The sequence below is a fragment of the Phallusia mammillata genome, chromosome 3 (assembly GCF_965637545.1).
Source record: "Phallusia mammillata chromosome 3, kaPhaMamm4.hap1.1, whole genome shotgun sequence".
In the NCBI taxonomy this organism is placed as follows: Eukaryota; Metazoa; Chordata; class Ascidiacea; order Phlebobranchia; family Ascidiidae; genus Phallusia; species Phallusia mammillata.
In genome coordinates this window covers 22,749,978-22,774,306 of record NC_137254.1, presented here as the reverse complement: position 1 = coordinate 22,774,306, position 24,329 = coordinate 22,749,978, and the positions used below count along the sequence as shown (strand labels likewise).

Genomic DNA, 24,329 nt, shown 5'->3' with positions numbered 1-24,329 from the left:
AATAAAACCACCCCTAAACTAAGACCAATCACTTCATTTGGAAACATTTGCAAGACAGCACAAGAGCTACTTTGGCAAATCTATTAGTTCTTAATTTACCACAAGCAATTTGTATAAACTACACAAGCAACAAAATTTACACACAACAAAAATGAACAAAACTTTTTAAAACATGCATGCCAGTTAAATGATTCTGCGCTTGGGTGCATTGCAGAAGCAACCCAGCACTACCAGATACTGGCAACCTAAAATCATCAGAAAGTAGCTTTTCAAATTTACTGTGTAAGTACTGTACAACAGCTAAAGCAAAACTAAAAAAAATTTTGAGGTAACTATTGTGCCTTGCACCAAAAAAAGACATGATAATTTAATGTGATAATGCTTCGTAAAGGACACATGAAAACCTTAAAAACTGCTTAGTACACATGTGACAAGTTACATGCTGTCAGGTACCCCAACTTCAAGAACAGGAGAATCATCATGAGTGTGCAAATGATCTATTAAATCCTGTGCAGTGGTAAATGTGTGGTCACACAATACACATTCCTGTTTTGCCACTGCGTCATGTGTTGATATGTCCTCAGAGATGACGGTGTCACTAAAGCTTTCATTGCATTCTTTAGACTGATGCAATGGTTTAGAATCAAAATTTTGAGATGAAAAAATCTTATCAGGCATATGATTTTCAGGATGGTTTTCTGTAAGTAACATATCATCAGGTGCAAATGGTTTGGCATCAATTTCTTCCTCAAAACTGTCTGGTATTTGATCCCCAACTGCTAGCTCAGTTAACTCAAGAATTTGCGTTTTGGTTGCCACGATTGGCTTAACTGTTGGATTGCTGTTACAAGTCAATTCATGTGTCTTCGTTTTTACTTCAGACTCAAAAATCTCCCCACAAAATGAACACATAATCTGACTGCTTGTTGTTTGACCACCACAATTATGTTCAGTTAGTTCACCTAGGTTTGAAAACATACTCCCACACAAATTACATTTGTACTCTTGCCCAACACCTGGGTCCCCTTGTTCACTTTGATGGGCCTCTGTATAATGTTTTTGCACCAGTTGTTCTGTTGTATATGCTTCTCCACACTCCGAACAACTGTGGAAGTCTCCAGTCATTGAACCATGTACTTTCATATGAACCACCAGGTGATGTTTTCTAACAAAATTCTGACCACACTCCCCACAAGTAAATGGCCGTTCACCTGTATGAGATCTGATATGCCTTGTAAGCTTTGAACTGTCAGGGAAAGTGCTGTTACAAATTGAACAGGTAAGTTTTAATGCTCCATCTAAATGTGAGACTTCATGTGACAGTTTTTCAGCCTGGCTTTCAAACAATTTGTCGCAGAACTTGCATCTGTGGTTATCCTCAGCGGGTGGTTCAAATTGTTGCTCAACCTCAGTTGTTGATTGCACAGTTGCATTCTTTGGTTTTCTTCCCCTTCCATCAAACTTTCTTAACATTTTCATAGTGGTAACTACATCCTCGGGGTCCAATTCTTCTTCATTCAAATCCACATCATCATCCACAACCACTTTAACAACCATGCTATAAGGTTCAGAATCTTCATGTGAACATTTGTGTTCAAGTAGCACGTTGACAGCTTCAAATCTCAGAGAGCAGTTAACACAGTAATATGGAATCGTGAGAAGATGTGTCCGTTCATGTCTTGTAATGGCTTCCACTGTGTATGAACTAAAGCCACAAATGTAGCAAACATATGTGCTTTTGTGAACATAATCAAAGTGTTTCTTCATCTGTGCTTTGTTTGGAAACTCAATCTCACAATAAGGACATGATAAATCCTCTCGATCTGCATTATGTACTGTTTCAACATGCTTCTCTAGTCCAGCGTCAGTGCTAAACCCTTTACAGCATAATTTGCAGTAAGATCTATTTTCTCCTGTATGTAATCTGTAGTGCACTTTAAGGTGATCTTTTCTAGCAAATCCTCTTCCACATATGTCACATTTAAATGGCTTTACCTCCAAATGAATGTAAGCATGACGAACCAATTTAAACTTTGATTTGAAAGTTTTTGAACACACAGAACATATAAAGTCCTTGGAATCATGGTCCTTTTTTACTTTTGATGTCTTGTATTTAATCCTAGCTGGGTCAGTTGACACAGGTTTCAAAAGTTTATTGCTTGGTTGGTTGTGGAGTTCAATGTGATCTTCATATCTCTTCTTTTGCAGAAAGGTTTTATCACAAGTTTTACAGTTATATCTGCGTTTTACCATGTTTACTGTATTTCTGAAGCAAGAACATGGTAGATATAATACATACCATACACCAATAACTTACAGATATTGAAGGTTAGTTTGAAATTGTAAATACATACGTTTAGCTTTTCATTAGGTCCAGCTCCAGCCTAGACCCCGTCCATCGTTTATGCATTGAATATAATGAGGCAAGTTACACATTTCCGGAAAACTGTCTCCAACATTTCACCAAAGAATAGTTACACATTCATGATATTAAACGGTCCGAATTGTCCACAAACATTTTTTAACAAAAATCCCCTTTCAAAATTAAATTTGGCGCAATTTATCGCTTAGCGGCACCATGGCTTGGGCCTTTCAAAAATGACCGGGGAGTTGCGACTTGCGACTGACATTGTAGCAATGATGCCATTTGACAAGCGTATATCGCCTACAACAAATATTGTATGCCCGATTTAGTTTTAAAACTGCAAGAATCTCATTTACAATCCACAAAAATAACATTTGAAAAATATATTCTTGGCCTCAGTGCTAGTATTCAGTTTCCTTCAAATACGCCACAAAGCAAACAATTCATATGCTAGGGGACAAAATCTGCATAAAATTGCAGAATATCAATAAACTAAGTCAACGGTCGCAATAACATTCCCAAACAACTTTATTGTTCTGTTGTAATATAATGGTCCCCAGTTTTATCACAAAATATTTTTCAAAATGGCGGACTTGTTTGAATATTTAAAGTGGATGCACAACAGCAAGCCATTTGATCACAACCAACACGTAAAAAATATTTTTCGTTAGCAGTCAATGATAAAGTTTTTGACTTGCCTAAATGCAGTAAAAAAATATGCCTTATTTTTATGTATTTAACTTGTGACCTTTTAATTTCTCGTTTTCCTTTACAAGCGAATGCGTCCATGTGAAAGAAGCTGACAATTGTTTTCACTGCAGTTCACACAGCGTTTTAAAGGACCTGTAGTCTTTTGGGTGATTGAAAGCAGAAAGCAAGATATATGTTACAAGAATAATATAAAATAGTTCATATGTTACAAAAACATAAGAATATTGTCTTTTGATATCCATTAATTGTGATATTTATGACATAGTAACCAGTGAATGACGTCATTATTCGAATAATTGTGAACATTGGTTCTGGGACCATTTAGGGAAATTTCCCACCACATGTCAAGTTTCTGAAATCTGAAATCTACACTTTTATTGAGGGGCAAATATTCTTGTTCAGAAATGTCTCTGTACAACTTTAAGAAGATTACTGTAGTTCCATCTTCAAAGGTAAGGTTACGAAAGCTGCTGGTGTTATCGCTTAAGCTTATTTACGTTTAACTAATTCAATAGGTAAAGACCCTGGTATATATTCAAAACCCTATAGGGGTAACAGTAACACTAAAAGCAGAAAAACGGATAACTTAGAAAGGAAGGAATTTGACACTAAATTCTTTACAGGATTTCATTGACATCACTTTGTCAAAAACACAACGCAAGACACCAACTGTTGTTCATAAAAGCTATCACATTAGTAGAATACGATCATTTTACTGCCGAAAAGTCAAGTTCACCCAACAAAGCTACCATGACAGACTCGCAACAATACTGACTGAATTTCCTAAATTAGAAGTAAGTTTTTGTCTGATTTTGTGGATGACCTAATTTGATGTTCTAAAATAGAAGGAATACCATTGCTTTTCAACCAAAACGGATTTTAAATACCTCTCCGATGGATTGTAAAGTTTTTGGACATTTTGCCTAAAGATACCATGGAAAAATAAGATAATAATATTCTTTTGTAGGATGTCCATCCATTTTATGCTGATCTTATGAATGTGTTGTATGACAAGGACCATTACAAACTTGCCCTTGGCCAAATCAATACAGCCAAACATCTCATTGACAAGTAACTATACATATTCATGAAATGCTATACATTGAATTGATTCAAAAATGAGTATTCTTTTAGTGTTGGCCGAGATTATACACGTCTCATGAAATATGGAGATTCACTCTATCGCTGCAAGATGCTCAAAAGAGCTGCTTTAGGAAGAATGTGTACAATTATGAAAAGACAAAAGCAAACTCTTGAATATCTTGAGGAGGTATGGTACAATCAGATATTAAACTAACCCAAATCTGACACAAATAAATAAACTCTGAAAAAGAAATTTACTAATGTCAAAATACACGAATGTGGTGGAGTGTTATGACAGACCTAAATTAAGCCAATTTTGTTTAAGCTTGAGCCTAAACAGACAATTCTTGTGCAAAATAGAAGTTATAGATAAAAAATTTCTGGTACAATAAAATTTATACACTGGCTGGAGGTCTCGTATGTTGATGTGATAGCAAAATATAACATAAGATTTATTAATGTGTAGGTTCGTCAGCATATGTCCCGTTTACCAAGCATAGATCCAAACACAAGAACATTGATCATCAGTGGTTTTCCAAACGTCGGCAAGTCTAGTCTTATCAACAAGGTACAAATTGTTTGTGTTGACTGTTGATTTAAAATGCAATAATTTATAATTTTTTATAAATTACAGTTGACCAGAGCAGAAGTTGAGGTGCAACCATATGCTTTCACAACCAAGTCCCTCTTTGTTGGGCACATGGATTATCGGTATCTCAGATGGCAGGTACAATTGTACACTTTTTTTCAGTGTGCTAGGTTTTGGAGTACAGCTTTTTGGCTATTAAATGATTATATCAGTGGTCACAAATTAAAGACAATGGTTTCTTTGCAGTAAAAAGAAAAATAAACTTTCAAGTTTTAAATGGTTAAATTTCCAACACTTACTGTTGTTAAAATCACCATTAAGCCATTTGACATTACTGTAGGACAAGGGTTGCAACCCCTGGCATGTGTGCCAATGTTAGAACATGGGGTGAATTTTTGGCATGCTATACAATTTTAAAAAGAAGATAAACCAACGCCTTGTTGGTTTTTAGTTTGTTATGATATAAGTCTTGTTCTGCCTCCTTTTCTATTGATATTTCAATCAGATGGCAAAATAAACCACATTCACACAAAAATGTGGGCCTATGCCAAGTGATTACCATTTTGAAACAACAAGTAGTTTGGCATATGGAGTTTAAAAGGTTAACACCTGTGCTTTAGGACAAAGTAATGATAAGAATGAAAGGTTCTGAATCTACAAAATACATCTTTAGGTGATTGACACTCCTGGGATTTTGGATCACCCTCTGGAAGATCGAAACACAATAGAAATGTTGTCAATTACTGCATTGGCTCATCTTCGTGCTGCTGTTCTGTATGTAATGGATGTTTCTGAACAGTGTGGGGAATCACTTGAATCACAACTGGCCTTGTTTAACCACATTAAGCCACTCTTTACAAATAAGGTAGACAATCATGTTTGTAACATTATGCAATTTAAAGACCTTTGGAACTAACTCAAATTGAGCCAAAGCATAACTCAGAAAAACTAAAATTGATGTATAGATATATATCAATTTTGGCGCCTTTTCACTTAGACTGTTTTGTTTTAGCCACTTTATGTGATGGCCAACAAGACTGACATCATCTCCAAGGAAGATCTTTCAGAGGAAAACAAAAAGATTTTTGAGACATTGGAAAGTGAAGGAGTGCCTGTGTTTTGGACAAGTACTGGTGAGTACTTTTTGAGTCGTAGAAGAAATTGATATACAGCATATGAACACTATTCACATTTGTCATGATTCTGACAAGACACAGACAAACCAGTATATTTGTAAAAACAACACAGCCCATAGCTAAATGTGGATCAAAATTTGGCCCCTGTACCTATTCAACACCTGACTTTTAATCTTGGTCGCTTTTTTGCCTGACATTTGTGCTATCCTCTTGCCTTTATATTTGCTGCTTACATTAACATAAACATTGAGGAAGGTTAATGATTGTTTGCAAAATTTCTGCCTTGTCTGTTGCTTGTCAGGATATTGCCAAGTCTTTACATAAATAATCAGAACATGTGGTTGTCCATAATAAGTTTGAACAGTACAGGTTGTTAATCAAAAAACTCATGGAACACCCTGTACAATATCCAATAGTTAACTAAAGTTTAATAATTTTTATTAGTTAGCGGAGCTGGAATTATGGAACTTCGTCAAGCTGCATGTGACAAACTTTTGCTGCAGCGTGTGGATGCCAAGATGAGAGGCAAAAAAGTGACAAATGTTTTGAATCGACTGAGGGTTGCAACACCAAAGCAAAGAGATCAAAAAGTATGATGTATAATATGTTTTGTTGAGAAAATATATCTATTGACATTGTGATGTTTATGTTGATGCCAACTATCCGCCAGGTGTCACCCCACGTAACATGTGGTGTCCTTGTATAAAAGCGCCACAACCTTAAAATAATGCATTCCTATACCTCTGGGAGGTGTGCCTGTTACAGTGTGTTGCAGCTCATGACAGACATGTTCCAAATTTTTCATCAGGCCAGGCCTCCTTGCATACCAGATGCAGTTCTTAAAAAGCGTGCTGCCATGGTAACTGTTGGAGATCCACAAGTGGCAGAGGACGGCTCAGTTGCCATGGATACTGATGAAAGAAAGAAAACTGAACGGGATTTGGAATTGGAGATGGATGATGAATATGTTCTTGATTTGCAAAGTAAGCACATTTATAAACACTGGGGCTGGGCCAAAACTGCATATGTTCTGTTTGGCCGGACACAGAGCATCTCATGTTAATGTTTTGGTGAGCACGCTCGGTGCATTGGGACATCTCAAACATTCCAGTTCCATGCTAGTTTGGAGGACATGAATATTTAAATGTAATACTTGGGTTAGTTTGTGCAACTGCCAGGCCGAGCACTAAGCATCAAAACAGCAATGCTCGGTACCAAGTATTCAGGTTCTGGTTTAGTCGGCCCATCCCTAATAAATACACAACCAAGTTTATGACTAAATAAACAGCATATTTTAGTTTATTTGTATGTATGTAAGCAAACTTTATTCTGTCCGACATCAAAGCAAATACACATTACAATTTTAGAGTGGTGGTCTTTGAAGAACCCAGATGAGAAGCATGACACTATACCTGAGATATGGAATGGACGAAACATAGCTGACTACATTGACCCAGAAGTGTTTGAAAAACTCGAAGAGCTTGAAAAGGAAGAGGAAGTGAGAGAAGAAGCTGGTTTCTATGACAACGAAGAGGTTAGTCACCCTTCATCATAAAACCTTTACACCTTAAGAAGTGTTTTAATGGATTTTATGATTTATTTTGCTTAGAGCTCTGAAGATGAAGAAACAAAGGAAATCCGCAAACTTGCAGCTCAAATTAGGGAAAAGAAGGCAATCAGGCTTGCTGAAAGTCACTTAAGAAGAAAGGTATGAGATACATCAGTTCGAAAATATTATCACTTTTTCAGCATTTTTTAGCTACTGAAACGAAGGTGTCAAATTGGGAGAAAATCTTATCCATAATTTATGTAATTATGTTTTAAAGGTGAAAAAGCCAAAATTGCCTGGAAAGGTAGCAGCAGAGAACAAAACACCAGGGGATATGGTAAACAAGCTGGGTGAATTAGGAGTGGATTTGACTGGGGAAAAACAGGTAAGCATATTCAGTGATTTTCAAACCCATTTTTGTGTAATACTTCTAATTCAAACTTAAAATTTGAATCTCACAGCTCGTTGCTTTGTGGATAAAGACCTCATGTCTATAGACTTAAGTTTATAAAAAAATAAGCCATCCATTTGGGATACATATATATTGCCTTAATGACATCATCATTATCTGTAAGTCAGATCGTGTCGGTGAAACCGTATGCTTTAAACAGCTGTTAAAATATATCTATCTCAAAATTTTAAGGACAAATGGCTCAATGTTTTTCATGAACTTAATTCCATTATTGTGTAATGCCAATAAACAACAATTGCAACTCTGGTAAATTTCAGGGACATTTCCGATCAAGAAGCAAGACTAGAAAGTCACTAAAGCGTAAGAGGGATGTATCCATGGATACCAGCGTGTCTCGTCCTCGCAGCCAATCACGAAATAGAGATCAAAGTGGTGTACGAGATCCAGAGGTAATGCTCATGTGTGAATATGTTAAATCCAATTAGATAGCTATAAGCTCAAGTTGTAACTAGAAGAGTGGCTTTCTGATATACTTCCATTTTATATATTCTATACGATATTTACCAATTAACTATACACATCATTTGATCTACACATATGATTGTTTTTGTAAACAAAAACTGATGGGTCCCCACACGCGCGTTTGTGCGGATTTACAGTAAACAAATGTTGCGGTGATTTTTACATTCTTAAGGACAAATTTTTAGAAAGCATTAACCCAACAATAAAAAAAATTGTTCGTATTCTTTTTGCACTATTATTATCATGTAATTACAAAATTTAAAAAAAACGTAACAAATACTTTAATTTAATCTCTTGCTTTGACCCAGATATAGTCCTCCAAGGTCGGGTTTTGAACACAATTTTTTTTAGAAAGCTGTAACAGTTGTGTTACAGACACTTTAAATTAAAAAGCAATTTGCTACAAGTGTATACATAACAAATCGTTTTTCATTTAACTTTGTTTCGCAAAACGAGTACCATTGACCAGTAGTAACCTCTCATGGTGCACACGCCAAACGACTGTTTGACCTTTTGACACCGTTTTCAATAGCACGCCGTCATTCGTGTTTAACAATATTGTTAAGCCTAATTTATACATGCCTTGAGTATTGACTCCTTAATTGATTGTCAAAAAAACGCTACGTTATGAAGAAAGTTTTGTGCTGTGTTTGTAATACCGACTAGTTGACCTTAAGTAACCCGTGATCATGCGGCGGCCAACCTGACAGCGAGCATTTAAAAAAAAAACTTATTTGGCAAAAAAGTCAAGTTAATTTTTTCATCTTAACTTTTATTAACAAAGTTTTTCTTGACATATACAAAACCGAAGTACGCTTATTAGGCTTAAATCACGTCATAGGTGTGAAACCTTCGCCAAAACTAAAAATGTGAGTGATAACTTAATAAAATGACATAACATTGCTGTGCAAAACAGCTGATTTCTAATCACTGAAACGACGTCTCGTAAAACGTCTGTCCGACGTCAAGCTGAGCCCTCCCGCTATCGTAAACCAGTGAGTTACTCTCTTGGTACTTCTGCCTACAGTGTCTTTCTTGACCAAACGAGCGTTAGACACATTTATGTTTCGGGGGCCTGTGGGTGAACCTCTGGGTCATACGGGGTCAAAATTTACATGGACCATCTGTAGACCAATATCTGTAATGTGTGTAAATTTGAAAAAGTTTGAACCATTCTTTCTTGACCAAAACGTGGGAACAATAGCCGCGCTAAAAATTTCACGTTTTGGGGGGCTGTGGGTGAACCAAGGGATCAAACGGGGTCAAAATTTACATGGACCATCTTTAGACCAATATCTGTAATGTGTGTAAATTTGAAAAAGTTTGAACCATTCTTTCTTGACCAAAACGTGGGAACAAATCTGCGTTAGAAAGAAAAAAAGAAAAAAGAAAAAAAAATATAGACAAAAACAATATGTGTCCCCTTCAGGGAAGGGGACCCATAATAAACCATGAGCAGCCATAAACTGTATGTCCACCAAAGTTCCATCTATAAAACCTGTTTTGGTGAATTTTCTAGATGCAGCAAAGAGGGAGAAAGTTGGCTAAATTGTCCCAGCGAAAAATGATAAGAATGGGTAAAGCAGGAGAGTCAGATCGTCACATAGGAACAGCCAAACCTCGCCATTTAAATGCTGGAAAGAGAGGAATTGGAAAAACACAACGTCGTTAGGAATATTATCCCTGCATTGTAACACACTGGAAAGAGGACAAAATAAAACTTCATGGTGTAAAACAAATGTGTGGTTTTTGTGGTAAATAGTTGGGGCAAATACAAATAACTATAGATGCAACTTCACTAGACAAGCAAACAGTACAAGCAGGGATTGGTCAAACATAAACAGCATTAATCAGTATTGCTTGGTGCTCTGCATAATACAATTTAATCAAAATTCACTGCAGAATACTAGACACAGACATTTTGAACTTCATAAAAAAACAATCCGAAACAAAAAAGTGATTGTATGTAGAGAATACATTGAGTGATGATTAGTTATCGGGATTATCAACTAATTAGGTTTTAAGCAGACTGGAGCAAAACATTGAAAGTGATTTTCCAGGCGTAGGCAAAATCTCTTTGAAAGAATTGTAATGGAAAATGCCATTGATTGTGTAAAATGGTTGTACTAAGATTTTCATGATACAACAGATAAAAGCAGCAACAAATTGGAGACTGATTCATTATTACAATACCACTATAGACACCTGGCTGAAACAGAACACTGCATTTCTAGGTTTTCTTATGCCATTTTCCACACAAAAATTCTTAATCAAAACTGTTGGTAAACACAGAATCTGGTTTGTAAAATTTTGTGTGAAATTTTCATATTTGTGAGACCTAAGTCTGTTCCATCTGTCCATACCTAAATGCTGTTGCGTCATTCCTAAAGGTACCACATTGCTCACTTTCAAAAGTATAATTTTAACTTATTCACACTAATAAACTGGAAATTCATTAAAAGTTTCTGTGCCTACAAGCCATAAAAAACGGAAAACATGCTGGCTATAAACAATAAACTGTAACATCAGGCATGCATAGCATACATGCATCGAATTATTTTGTTTGTCTGATTTGATTATTTTGTTGCCACCACACTGCAGGATTAGATGGTATTTCAGGCCAACTTCTCAGGGTGTAAAGCTGACCCCAAAATAGTGTCCAGCAAAGCAACTTGGTATTTTACACTTGGCAACAAACAAGGAAAATTGTCAACTATTTTGTCCGATGCTTAGAGCACTTGTTAAACACTATAACCACAGTAGAATAGTTTAAACATTAATGTTTTGTTACTGAAAAAGGTGATCATTTTACTTTGAAGGCACTTGGCATCCAAAGTTCCTATGTTATCTTGTTTTCTCTTTTTTCTGGGTGCGCTTTTTTTCCTTTTCCTTTCGTTCATTCTTTTTGATCTTCTGTAGTTCCCGGTCATGCTGCACAAAAATCAAAGAGAGGTTAGGCCAAGAAAATTGGAACCAAATATTGCCATTTTTTCACATTTAGTTTAATACTAGTTTAATACAACTGAATGTAAGCATTCACACAACACACTGTTTGGCTCAACATAATTTGTGGCATTTTCAAAAATTGTTATTATTTCATACATTGTACATATTTCAATAGATTGTTAATATTGCTTTTAGTGTAGGTCCTAAAAACATATCTCCTAAGATTGTAATCTAACTCTAACATTATTGAATTGTATTCAAAAGTCTCTGGACATATCAGCCACATCTAACAAATTAACAAAACTAAATATCATGAGCCAACCTATTACATAAAAAAGTGTTATGGAAACCAAGCAAACAGTTAAGGACATTAAAAGGCGAAACCAAGCAGACATTAAACTAGTGGTGTAACGTTATTCGGTTTGTCGAATTTTTTTGGCCGAATCAGCCATTTCTACAAAGATTTTGTTTCGGCCGATCAATTTGTTGCGATTCGTCTGAAAGCGAATTATTTACGAACACAAATTTTAAGCATAGAGCGTGTATTTTTTGCTTGATAAGGTACAACACAATCTTTTGAACTACGCCATAACTAAAATCTTGTCTACTAATATGGTTTTGAAAAACATTATCGTTTCTCCCACTCCAGGCAAAAAAGTCAGTAATTAATTGGCAGGTTGGCAACTATAGCTGAGGCAATTTAAAACTTACAGAAGTAAACTGATATTAAAACACAAGTATTACGTCGTGTAGCCTCACTGTTTGTCTGGTAGAAAAACTCATGTTTACAAGCCAAAAGCGGGGGCATACAACTTCATGTGTTATCATAAATGATTCACTTGATTAGGCCAAGTTTATTTGGTGTCGGCCAAACCCAAATTGGGCCAATTTGGTAGATATCTAATTAAAACTAAGCAGATATTTATAACTACAAACAAAAAGAAATAATAGGCAATGAAAAAAAGCAACACATGTCTTGTTTGTTGTTGGGTCATTACATGTTAGCAGACAAATAAAATCTACATGAAAGAAGTATTAGAAGTGTACCTTGTCTTTTTCTTTCTTTTTATCTGCCATTTCCTTCTGCTTTTGGCGTTCAACCTTCTCTGCTTGTGTAACCGATGCGGCATTCGTGTTTTTGAAAACACCCAATGCATCATCTTAAAGTAATAAAGAACTTGTAACACTGTTGCAGCACAAAAGTTTTTAAAATAAAGCTAGTACAGACCACTAATTCATTGCTTGAAAATATATGGAAGGTAAGCTCTGGCCGATTGCTTTGCATCTTACAGGCTTTGCATATTGTGGATTCATTTCCAACATTTTTTTTACACTTTTATCACCTTACCTACTGACTTCACTCTTGGCTCAGGTCGACTCTCCGAAGTTTCACCAAACAATTGTTAAGGAAGTTGAGACTTAACAATAATTTTTTTTAATGAAAATTAAATTTGTTTTAATAAAAAACAAAAAGATAATAACAAGGATATTGGACATGTCCTTGTGGTCCATCTTCAACAGAGCTGTACATTGCTATGACTGACTGCTTTACAGCACTACTTTGTTCATCCAATCCTGAGATAAAATTAACAATATTTTTTAAACCTAAGAGTAATAGTAACATTGTACAAAGTATAAACAGTAAAGATAAAAACAGATGTAACCAGCTTTGTACTTTGACACTATAAATAAAATACTAAACCTAGATTTCAATATGCTTGCTTATTATGCACTGAGTTTTACAAAATGCAAGAGGCTAGACCAGGGGCGGGCAACATACGGCCCGCGGGCCGGATCCGGCCCGAGACGGGATTTTGAGCGGCCCGCGACAGGATTTTCAGCGGCCCGCAGACAGTTTCAGGTCTTACATGATAATGTGGTCCGCGGCCACAGTCTGCCGCAATCCCCCGCTACTTGCTTACTGCGTCAAATTATAGTTGTAACGGACAGTCATGCTCCCCAATAACAAAAACACTTTCCCGCCGTTGTTACCATTGCACCATACGTCCATTGTTACGACATAACTGCCAACCATGTGTGTGGCCTGCTTTCACGGTTTCCTTTGTTTCCACACGTGTAGCCTAGATAGTGTTTCAGCAGTGTCTTAGTCTGTGGTGTATAGAATTAAATTTACTGTGGTGAATAGTTTTATGTTATATCAGTTAGATTGTTTGGACTGTATTGTATTTGTGATGTTCTTGAATGTATTTGGTTTAGGTGGTCAAAAATCCGTTTTAAATCACTGGATAAATATGCGATTAATGTATCGATTCAGGAATCCGGCCCGCCAGGTACTTCATTTTTCCATATCAGGCCCGCCGACTGGAGAAGTTGCCCGCCCCTGGGCTAGACCATAAATTAAACTTATTGTGACAACAATAATGTGCAATAACAAGAATCTCCGAATTGCAACACAAGAGGCAAACTTCATACAGAAGATATTCTAGATGTTTGTTTTCCATAACAAAAAGATTTTTATGTACAGTCAAGGCTTGGCTGTTGGACGTTTCTTTGGCCAAAAGCATATGTTTGCAAGCAATATGCATAGCTACTCATAAAGTTCCAAATGTCCTTGATACATCTTATCTGTCATTTATCCATTGGGACCAAAAAAGAAGTTGGTCAAAATGTACAGCTATGCAGAACAACACAGCTTCCAGTTTGAGTTAGGGCTTTTAATTTTGGTTGCAATTGTACCAACTTTTAAGTTCAATATGAGCTTTGTTATTAAAAAACTCAGGTCCAAGCCGGTTCTCAGGCTTGCACTTTCAGGTATGGGGGCAAATGTTTGGCCCTTCTACAACTTTGACAAGAAGTAAGCATACAGGACTCCCAGTCTAGTATATTTAATAAACGTTACTTACGAGTTCCTTTTGTACGAAGTTGCTGTTGGGAAGCTTCCACATGGGCAGCCAAAATGGCATCAATCCCATTCTCGCTATCTGCACCATTGAAATACAATAAATTTACTACATAGCAAAAATAAGCTGACAATTTATTTTGAAGAATAGTTGTCTAATAAAAACATCTGGCATCAGACTGCATGACCCAAAAGGTTTAAATCGTAAAAGTTCAAATATTATAATAGGTTTGCAAATTGTTTATGTGGACAGACAATGCTATCCTGTAGTCTAATTATAGGTAAGAAAACATTCTCTTTAATCCAAAAAGGGCAAATTAAAAGTTCCTAATTAACTTCTTATAAAGGCTCATTATTTTTTGGAGTTTGTTTTAAATTTCTCTTTGTCCCACCTTTCACATTTGTGTCCTCATTTGTATCAGTAGTCTTGGACCATCTTCGTAGCACTTCTGCCGAAACAGATTCCCCATCTTCCTAAAGTTACAAATAACAAAGTTTATTGTATCTTTGTTGGGTACATAGTAGCAAATCAATGTGCAGGAATATGTTCTGGAGCAAGTAAACTTTGGTACAGTCAAATTACATAGCCATTTAAGTTATATAGTTGTTTCTCAACTCTTCTTTTTCCTTCACTGTCTCCTTACCAGCCGGGTAATTAAATCATGATAAACTTATTTTATGACCACAGTCTACATATAGTCTACAATAGTGAAGGGCGTGGAACTAGTTTGTTATACATTCAGTGATGTGATAAAACCACATGTAACCAATACATTGAAAATATTACCAAGTCTCCACACAGCCTCTATGTGCCTCTAAAATAACTTAATTTCTTCTATTGGCCATGTAAAGAGATTTGCCAGATATATTCAGTTACAACTGTCCGAAGTTCTATCAGTGTTCCAAAACTAAGTGCAAACATTGGTAATGGCACCTGTCAGGCATTTTTGAACTAACCATGCATGTGAAACATACCAAATAACTATACATAGTACTTTTCTGGGTCCAAAGATGTTGTTTTTAACCACATACATGCTTAGTTTCTGCTCAATGTAAACACCAATTACAGTGTGTAATCTACCCAAAATAAAATATATTTACCAGCATTGACCCAAGAACTTCAGCTAAAGCTTCTTGCGTGTTTGTGTCATCATCATTTTCTTCTAGAATTCCAGTGATGTAAGAAGCATACACATCACTATCAATATCTAGTGATGTCAGTTTGGCACACAGCCACCCTTCAAAATCCTCTGATTCAATTTCAGCCATCTGAACAAAGTTTTTTATCAAATTGGATGAGCACTTATGTAGACAAATTTCATATGCTGTTTCTATGTAGTTAAGATGAACATAAATTTATAACTGGGATCAGCCCTGAAGCATCTATGCAGACCAGCGATCACAGCACACTCATGTAGCCTACGCCTTGTCATATAGTGGTGAATGCTTGGTGACCGGCTGATGCGGTATGGCGCCTTCAATGGGCCTGGCGTACTGTGATCTGTTTCTATGTATTATACAGTGTTATATATTAGCCAAGGAGTGTCAAATACACACAGTAAGATACAGCTCTAGCTGCTTCTGCAAGTTGCCTTAAGTTTTGTTTTGTGAAAGAAAACATTGCACTAAAACTCTATCTATAAGATAGAAATAGGTGCTCCACAATAAAACAGTACAATTAGCACAACAAAAAAGGTGGCACAATTAGCACTAAACCCATTGTAGCTACACTCTAAACCAGGGGTTCTTAACCAGGGGTGCACGCGCCCAAAGGGGTGCGAGAACTGTTCCTAGGGGGTGCAGGGATGCTGAATCATTAGGGTTGGTTAGGTCTATTCTATATCAATACAAAAACCCAGGGGGGTGCGAAAATTGGTCGGTGATTTGAAAGGGGTGCAGCAAAGAAAAAAGGTTACTGCTCTAAACCAGTGCTCTTCAACCTTTTTCCCCGTTGTATACCTTTTACAATTTTTGAGCAACTTTGTATACCCTACACATAGCAATTTATAAATGTGTACAGAAAGTAACAGTCAACCAATAGGTACTTGCCTGGTCGCGTGAATTATTGTTATGCAAGGCCAGGAGTACACAACCTGTGGCCGTGAACATGTAAACTGAAATATTTGGATTTGCAAAACTAGTTTGAGGGGCTGGAAAAAATATTAACAGCCCAGAAGCCGCATGTTTGAGACTTTTTTTGTAAGCCTATTATGGGTAAACAATGCGAAAACAGGCATCATTAGCGTCACAATTTAGATGGTGACGTTATAAACAGTAAAGTTTAATGGCTGGCTTGTTGCTGCATTCTTTCAGCGATTTGGACATGTGGTGTGGTGTTGACTTGTTCTCATGTGGTGTGGTGTTGACGTGTTCTCATTTTTTTTATTCACAATCCTTTACTCCAGGAATATTAAAAGTAAAATTTCAGAAAGTACATTGTTCAACCTTAACTGATACTCCAGGTATGTGATTATTTGCTTCATAATTCCCATTATTGATACAACAATCGCAACCTAACGCAATACTATTTACAACAAGTAGGTCAGTCTCACATAGGTCACCATGCTATGTCTTCCTGCATTTCATAAAAATAGCGACGTTTAGTAACACTGACCTCAGCTGTATTCCCTTCGTATACCTTTCTTCAGTCATATACCCTAGTTTTAATGTGGTATATACTTGGGTATACAGTATACCCGGTTGAAGAGCACTGCTCTAAACCATTATGTGACTGAGGCTCAATAGCAATTTAGGATGGTGCATTGTTGATAAACAACACTGGTGTAAAGTGTTGGTGGGACCAGCCAAGGGAGCGAAAAAAACAACTATATGTGTAAGGGTAAGAGAGTGTTTGACAGGAAAAATAACTGAATAAAACTGCTGAACAGTTTTAAGCGCCAGAAGAAGGAACGTATACGAAGTCCATGATATGTTATTAGTTCACCTTGAAGTTGGCATAATGTTTAGTTGTCAGGACGAGAAATAACTTTAAATGAAAATAATGACCAGGTTCATTAAACTAAAGGATAAATAGGAATAAAAAACTCAAATGAATAAAAAAGCGACAAGACGCAGATAAAACGTTAACAAAACGGCCAGCATTTTTTGTTTCGTATTTTTCCAACAATTTTTTGGAGTATAGTATCATCCTTTATATTATAACGTGCATATTTATTTACCTGATATCCGTGTTGGATTTTCGCAGCACAGTAAAGGTGTATTATTCCATTCTTAATGGTAAAGTTCCGTCCAAAATTCACGTGTTTTGTCAAACCTCAGGTTAAACACCAAATGGTAGTTTCCCACGCCTCAACAAATAGATGTCGCTGTTGATATGTTTTTGTAGCTATTGTCACGTTTAAAAAGGAAGGCACCAAACTACAAATTCGTTTTTGTAGGAGCACCGCTCTTGCTTAGGAGGTTACAACCTAGTGTTGACTAGAGTGGGACACTATTTTGAATTATCGTATGGTAACACAAAACCTTTAAAATATCGTGGAGATTATCAAGAGAATACAAATGATTTTTCTATGATATAGCGGATACCTTTGATACCATTGCGCTGAGACTTATAATGAAACGCCGTTCTGGCAATATTTTTTTTTACCGTAATAGCTTTTCGGACAACACTTCCGTCGGTGACAAATTAAAAAAAAAAAAAAAAACAATATACTAAAACCACAGCCAGTCCGAAAATTGTGAGCGGGTAAAATGATTCGAGAAAACTCGACTGCTCTGAAAGGAAACCGCACTTTTGGTCATATTAACCGCACATTTGCATTTTAAAAACCATGGACCACCTTGTGCGTGTCGCTAGCATCAAATTTGTGAAAAACGCTTTGTGGACCAGTTACAGACTATTTTGTTTCTTATGTATTTTAAGAAAACACATAAGTTATCACAATTGTTAAAAGTGTACATAGCATTCGGGTATGGCAAGTCGGATACCAAAGCTACCAATACCAAGGAAAATCCATAAGCAGGAAAATTTTCCTTGCAGACAGTCACACAACGGCGTTAATAACGAGATTTTTATGCTGAGTGGCATGTTCCGCTGCATGATACACGTTACCAGTGAGAGTGCATGTCACTAACGCCTCATATCACGGACTCGTGCTTTGCTTTGCGCCATCAGTGCCACCCTGCACTGTACAACGCGTAACATTTCCTCTCGGGTTTGGCCCCCAGTGTTACTGACAGTCACCACCAGCCCTAAGTGAATCTACGATGTCTATATTTGGTGATACTAAATGAGACAATGCTTCCACCGTTTCTATTTATGGTGAATATGTTGGTACCTCCATGCATCAAACTGCTTGAAAAATGTTCCCAAATACCTAATAGATACACACCCAATCGCAATAATTTACATTAAATGCTCAATTTTAAGAAGATTTGAACAACGTTTGTACAGGTGGACTGAGACAAAAATAAAAGTTTCATATCACTTTTTAACCTTGATGACCTTTGACACCATTAAAATAGTGGTTAACTACCATACCAAGCACATGTGCTGCAGTAAAGCGAATGTGAATATAATCTGTTTTCCACTGTTAGTGATGTAAAAATTTTGTTATGTCACAGCTAATCGTGCAAGTCATTTCAGGAAAAGAGACGCATGCTGGCTTTAAATTAAACAACATCCCAAAATTCTGAGAAAAACAGCGTGTTGTTGCCATGCACTTAGCAGAACAAGTATATGCAAAGCAATGTACACGATCGGTTTTTACCAGTATTAAGGGTCTTTAGGGGAAGTTTACAAACACATTAATTAAGTTGTTTAATTCAATTGAAAGTTGCGGTTTTTTTTAAATCAGGCTAAACACGTGACACATAACATAGAAGTATTAGTACACTACATAGTACATATACAGACTCGGACACAATAAACAAACATTAAACTTAGTGTTTGGTTTCAGTTTATTTCATAATAGTTAGAGACTTGCGCAACACGAGACACAAGAACAAAGATCGCGTAAGGATACGCGAAATCGCACAAGAAACATAAGGGTTAAAAAGCATTGCGAAAGGTTGATTGAAGGCCACCTAATTTGTGATTGCACTTTTCCGGTGCAACGCATAAATCAAGTCAATATTTTGGTGTTTGCGATCAGGCAACGTACGGTTAAGTCTTCCGCAAGTTTTGACTCAAAAAGACACTTAAAGGCTGTGGGAGAGGCAGAAATAACAACACAACCAAACAGTTTAACATACGATTGTGTGTGTCTTACAATACAGAATAAAAACGAGAAACATAAATAAAAATAGAGGCGTACAAAACAACAACCTGTGTACGACAAGGCCTGTGGGCAATTTAAGGACTGTAAGGAAAATTTGTGAACGAGGCCTTCGATTTTAAACAACATTTGTGCATAAACTGCTGATACGACACTAAATTCACACCTTAAAAACAATTTAAAGTTTGCAATGAAACGTTGAAATAAAGAAATGTGTCATCATTTGAATGTCCCAGTTTTTGGTCACATTTTTGTACAAAGTTGTAAAAATGTTAAAGATGGATAAAATCTTAAGGCTTAAATTTACATTAAAAAGGGCAGTAAAAATGGTGCTTTCCATGCAAAAGCATGATTGCAAGGTTGTAAAATCTTTCTTTTTCAGTTTAGTGTATAATTTTTAGACTCAATTTGCAGCCAGACAATGCGGCCTATTCCGTGTCTGAGGTTAATGCCAGCTGTTTCGTGAAGTGCCTATCAAGGCTCATTGACATTAAAATTTGTCAGCAATAGGCTCGGGTGACCTGCAATCGTATCACCGTTACCGCAAAAACGCAGCGATTCGTCGAACAATCCAGAATACGCATGGCTGAAGGGACCGCAAAATGCACACAAACAAGAACTATACAAAACAAAATACATTGCACAGCGCTAGAACACAGTTTGGGACGGGCGTGGAAAACTTACTAACACAAATGGTGTAATCTCTTTAGCTCTGGCGAATATTGTTACCTCTATAGGTCACTATTGTAGAAAAAAGCAATTTAGAAACAAAGGGGATTGGCAGTCTGCAGGGCTTGGGTATTGCATAACGTACATTCATTTAGGTCTTGACCATAATGTAGGGAGCTTAAACGGTATGATTGCAAACAGATGCTCAACGGGCAGCATGTATGATTACATCATCTAAAATCATCTGCACATTGTTGTTTGGGCAAAACAACAGGATGTGTATATTTAGAAATTTCGCGGCACACACCAACCAAATACAACACGCCATTGTGTATAAATTTTGCAGCATGGACTTTACATCTAACTTTGAACGATAAAGCACTTGGCCATGTTATTACAGCCAAGCTTCATAAAAGCAGCAATTAGGTACCATAACATTACTGCCAGCTATATGGTGTAGTGCAGAAGCACAGGCGAAGCTGGGCTATCCACCTGTTTAATTGGGCAATTATAATACATTACCCGCATAATGCTTGGCGACTGTTTCCGTATGTATGATGGGTGTGTGTTTCAGCGAAACCTTAATTGACATGGAATAGATGTGATACACGCTGACTGCCAACATAAGACATTTCAACTTAAGGAGTGTCATATAAATTTGTAATATAAATTTTAAAACCATAGGGCTAGCATATCCAATACCGAGGTTTGAATTAAGGCAGCGTCGAAAAAATAGCTCTACAAATCACGTATAAACGGACATAACTAAATAAAAAGTTAAAAGGAACGGTTTTAGAACATGAAAGGTTACTCAAAGCCAACGCCTTTGCGGACACAAACTATGGAAGACAGGAAAATGTATTTGGCCGCACAGGCATGCCACATGGGGTGCCAATAAACAAGTGTCGTTGACACATTTGTTTGACAATTTTGACGCTGGTCCCTCTGGGCCAAAATCCGACATACTAGTGGGTGTTTTAATAAAGAGAATTGCTGGTGTGTCAAACTACAATGCAAATAAACACGCCCGGCGCACAGGATTCAGTTTTGGCTCTCGGCGTCAAGACAAATAAACAGCGTCGATTTGAAGAAGTTGACATCGACAAAAGCACGCAGGCAGATGTAACAGCCTCGGAGCAAGGACCACGCTAATATTATTTCACAGGAAATGATGATGAAGGCGCATGCGCATGCACACACGCAAACATGCACACAGAGTTTAGTGTGGTGGCGGGTGTGCACTGAGCAACGCACCATGGCCCAGGAAGTAGGCTGCTTATGCTAGCTGTTATGCATTCTCAATAACCCACGGCTAAGTGAGTGACAAAGTTACAGGCCGAAACTAGGTCTCTAAACATGCACACCCAAAGTTACATCATTGGTTTAACGAGTTTCCCTTTGCATACACGTTTCGCAGCAGCGTCAATTTTCAATCCACAAAGTGACAAGAATTCAGGTACTTTTCAAGTTTATCCGCTACTGGAGAGCTATTCCCAGATACCAGGAAACTGAATGCGCATAAAATGTTGCATATTAAAATATATACCTCAAGGACTGAATCATGTAACATCAGGTACAGTAAACGGAGGGTTTTCGATAAAAACAAAGTAGTGTCTGGGAATTAGGAAGGGCGTTCGACACCAACAGAACAGCAAAAGTCTGTGCATAACCCCATGTTGCCTCTTCCTCAAATTTGGGGCACAAAGGGTTAAGTACCTTATACCTGTCCTTTGCAAGGTTTATAAGACCCCATCATCAAGGAGTTCGTTTAGCCGGATGGCAATTTTGGCCAGAGAATCTTTGTAGTTGCCATTTGGTTCAAACAGAAGCTCTAGAAACTCTGTATCCCCGAGAATGTCAAACACTGAGTTAATACGGTCCTTAGACTTGGATGTCAAATGGTTTTCGACAAGCTGTTGCAAAATGGTCCTTCCTTCGTTGATTTGTGTTGACAAGACATATTTGTCAAATGAAAATTCCACTTCGTAGAAACTGACTATGGTCATGGCAGCCATTTTTGTTTTTTGCTGCAGTTTGTGAGCCAGTTTTACCTCATCAGCGGAAAAACGATCGTTTTTTTCCAAGACACCAACCTTGATCATGACCTTGATGATATTGTGGAGCATTTTTTCAGCATCTTTTTTGTTTCCTGTTTGCTGCCTTCTAACCTTGTAAAACTCATCTAAAATGTCATAGGTCTTCTCATCAATAATCTTTTTCGTTAAACTTTTCGATGCCATCTTTCCCAAAATCTTTTTTTGTGCTTTCAATCCAAAATCTTTGGATTTAACCTCGTCTCCCATAGTGACGGATTGTGGGTTTACAGTTTAAGAGATAAAAGGTTGCAGCAAGAAATCGAAACCCCAGTCAAAATAAATAAATAAAATATTAAAATCTAGTGCTCCACAGCAACTATCCAGGCCTGTATGATACAAATAATGTTGCATTATACGAAGTTTTGACCGCCCTTAAAGAGACACAGAGAACCAATCAGCTCACATAGAACATCACAATAAGAGTTAAATAATTGATTGCTACAGCTAAACACAGATGTACCACATTTGAAAACAAAAAGTTAGTTAATTATGAATAGATCTCTGCAATTAATTTGTTCAGCTCCGTTAGGCAGCTAGCCTTAATCGCTAGGGACTTCAGCTCCTAGTCTGTCTTGCAGCAACAAAATATAGTAACCCACACATTTATAGCAATTAGACTTTATGACCCATATAACCAATGTAAATTAACCAAAACATACACTTCAAACAACAACAACACCATGTTAATAGCCTACTATTATTTGTACAGCTCTTCTGGCACATGTAACCTAATATTATATTACTAGATGAACATAGTGGAATGTTGACAGACAGATACTCCAAATGGAATTGAAAAGGCTAAAAAATTTCAAAAACAATTCAATGGCAGATAAAAAAGTTGTAATCGTTCATCATCTGTTAGTCAGACACAGACAGGAGGTCAGGATTAACTCACAAATATTTTAAACTGATTTTAAGCAAACCAGCCTAAGTGATGCTTACAGTGCCTGACCAGCAAGCGATTATAATGACACCATGTAATCACCAGATTACCTATATGAAACTTATTCAGAAGACATACAGTGTACATACTGTGAATCTAAATAGTTTATTTAAGATCAATAGATTCACAGATTTGTGCTATTTGTAAGCTAAATATTTATTTATTTGATAAGAGTAAACACCACAATCATTAATTTTTTTCCAAAACAAGGTTATTTAGCAAAAATCAAACAAAATTGAAACAACTTTGGTTAAACATACCAGAACCCAATAGTTACCCAGAATCTACAAATTGTGCACATCAAAATAGCCAATGCTGTGTGATTACATGGCAGCTTTCGTACATAATTCTTAACTGACACACCCTATCAATCATGCTGACAGCCCCCTAATGTAAAAATACTTTATTGGCCTGGATTAATAATTCCAGATATTGGATGATCCATATGCAATAATACAAAAAGTTATTAGTGTTGCAGGCAATTGTAATGACTCACTGCAATGATTCATTATTCCATTATGATTTATACTCAGGATCAAAGTTGCCTTTTATGGAATAATACCCATTGACATGTGCTCATTAACATAATGTTTAGAGACTCAAGCAATGTATTTGCATCTGATCGCTTTTGTTGATAAGTTAAACCTAAAAACTACAAAACTAAACCAGGATCCAAATCACATAAAACTCCTACTTATATGTAAGATTAAGTCTTTCTTTTTACATATGTAGCAGGTATAGTAGAATTCATTTCTAATAGGGCAATATTTCCATTGAAATTATGTATAATTACATTTGCTGTTGGGCCAATGGTTAAAACTATTGTTTATTTGTCTAATATTAACAAACCATACAACAGCTTTAGATATTTAAGTACAAGATCATAGACACCCTTGCAAAACACCTCAATTCGTTTGGTTTTGTCCCCACTAAAATAATCAAACATGGTAACAAACCAAACAAAGATCAATTCTGTCTGCTTAATTACTTAATTACCCCATGTCATCCAAATTACTTGCAATAAATGTTATTTATTACAGTTCATGGTATTCGTTATGCACGACGATAAAAAAGCTGTTTACTTCGTTAGTTGACAAACAACAAATCAATAGATGTAAACATATACGAATAAATCAAAATTCAGGTTATATTTATTAGTCTATAAATCTATCAGAACGCGTTGGCATTTGAAAACAAAATATTTTACGTCT

General features: G+C 36.6%; 4 protein-coding genes across 4 annotated transcripts; 1 reads left to right on the top strand and 3 right to left on the bottom strand.

Annotated features, from left to right (window-relative positions):
- Window positions 1-67: 67 nt before the first annotated feature.
- Window positions 68-2,708, bottom strand: LOC145217660 (uncharacterized). The gene is made up of 2 exons (XM_080084993.1): window positions 2,355-2,708; window positions 68-2,266 (listed from the first exon to the last, which is right to left on the bottom strand). The coding sequence occupies exon 2, from the start codon at window positions 2,251-2,253 to the stop codon at window positions 436-438; it is 1,818 nt and encodes a 605-aa protein (XP_079941119.1). The 5' UTR covers window positions 2,254-2,266; window positions 2,355-2,708; the 3' UTR covers window positions 68-435.
- Window positions 2,709-3,342: 634 nt separating this feature from the next.
- LOC145217658 (GTP-binding protein 4-like) lies at window positions 3,343-10,106 on the top strand. Its single transcript, XM_080084992.1, has 15 exons — window positions 3,343-3,528; window positions 3,700-3,870; window positions 4,044-4,147; window positions 4,211-4,346; window positions 4,626-4,727; window positions 4,794-4,886; window positions 5,422-5,613; window positions 5,761-5,881; window positions 6,329-6,474; window positions 6,693-6,867; window positions 7,252-7,418; window positions 7,494-7,592; window positions 7,711-7,818; window positions 8,163-8,294; window positions 9,887-10,106. The coding sequence occupies exons 1-15, from the start codon at window positions 3,481-3,483 to the stop codon at window positions 10,037-10,039; spliced, it is 1,947 nt and encodes a 648-aa protein (XP_079941118.1). The 5' UTR covers window positions 3,343-3,480; the 3' UTR covers window positions 10,040-10,106.
- A 663-nt stretch (window positions 10,107-10,769) lies between these two features.
- LOC145217662 (coiled-coil domain-containing protein 43-like) lies at window positions 10,770-17,596 on the bottom strand. The gene is made up of 8 exons (XM_080084995.1): window positions 17,353-17,596; window positions 15,275-15,442; window positions 14,566-14,647; window positions 14,178-14,255; window positions 12,804-12,888; window positions 12,662-12,699; window positions 12,361-12,473; window positions 10,770-11,298 (listed from the first exon to the last, which is right to left on the bottom strand). The coding sequence occupies exons 2-8, from the start codon at window positions 15,440-15,442 to the stop codon at window positions 11,212-11,214; spliced, it is 651 nt and encodes a 216-aa protein (XP_079941121.1). The 5' UTR covers window positions 17,353-17,596; the 3' UTR covers window positions 10,770-11,211.
- Window positions 17,597-19,075: 1,479 nt separating this feature from the next.
- On the bottom strand, window positions 19,076-22,527 carry LOC145220018 (tumor necrosis factor alpha-induced protein 8-like). Its single transcript, XM_080087303.1, has one exon. It carries the CDS (start codon window positions 22,380-22,382, stop codon window positions 21,819-21,821), a length of 564 nt encoding a protein of 187 aa, XP_079943429.1. The 5' UTR covers window positions 22,383-22,527; the 3' UTR covers window positions 19,076-21,818.
- Window positions 22,528-24,329: the final 1,802 nt, after the last annotated feature.

Excerpts from the sequence above, each read along its gene's own strand:
- LOC145217658 (XM_080084992.1), top strand. The coding sequence starts at position 3,481 with ATGTCTCTGTACAACTTTAAGAAGATTACTGTAGTTCCATCTTCAAAG. Across the intron at positions 4,148-4,210 it reads GCCAAACATCTCATTGACAA|TGTTGGCCGAGATTATACAC; the intron begins GTAACTATACAT and ends GTATTCTTTTAG. Across the intron at positions 5,614-5,760 it reads AGCCACTCTTTACAAATAAG|CCACTTTATGTGATGGCCAA; the intron begins GTAGACAATCAT and ends GTTTTGTTTTAG.
- LOC145217662 (XM_080084995.1), bottom strand. The coding sequence starts at position 15,442 with ATGGCTGAAATTGAATCAGAGGATTTTGAAGGGTGGCTGTGTGCCAAA. Across the intron at positions 14,256-14,565 it reads TGAGGACACAAATGTGAAAG|ATAGCGAGAATGGGATTGAT; the intron begins GTGGGACAAAGA and ends TCAATGGTGCAG. Across the intron at positions 12,700-12,803 it reads GGACCACAAGGACATGTCCA|TTCGGAGAGTCGACCTGAGC; the intron begins ATATCCTTGTTA and ends GTTTGGTGAAAC.
- LOC145217660 (XM_080084993.1), bottom strand. The coding sequence starts at position 2,253 with ATGGTAAAACGCAGATATAACTGTAAAACTTGTGATAAAACCTTTCTG.
- LOC145220018 (XM_080087303.1), bottom strand. The coding sequence starts at position 22,382 with ATGGGAGACGAGGTTAAATCCAAAGATTTTGGATTGAAAGCACAAAAA.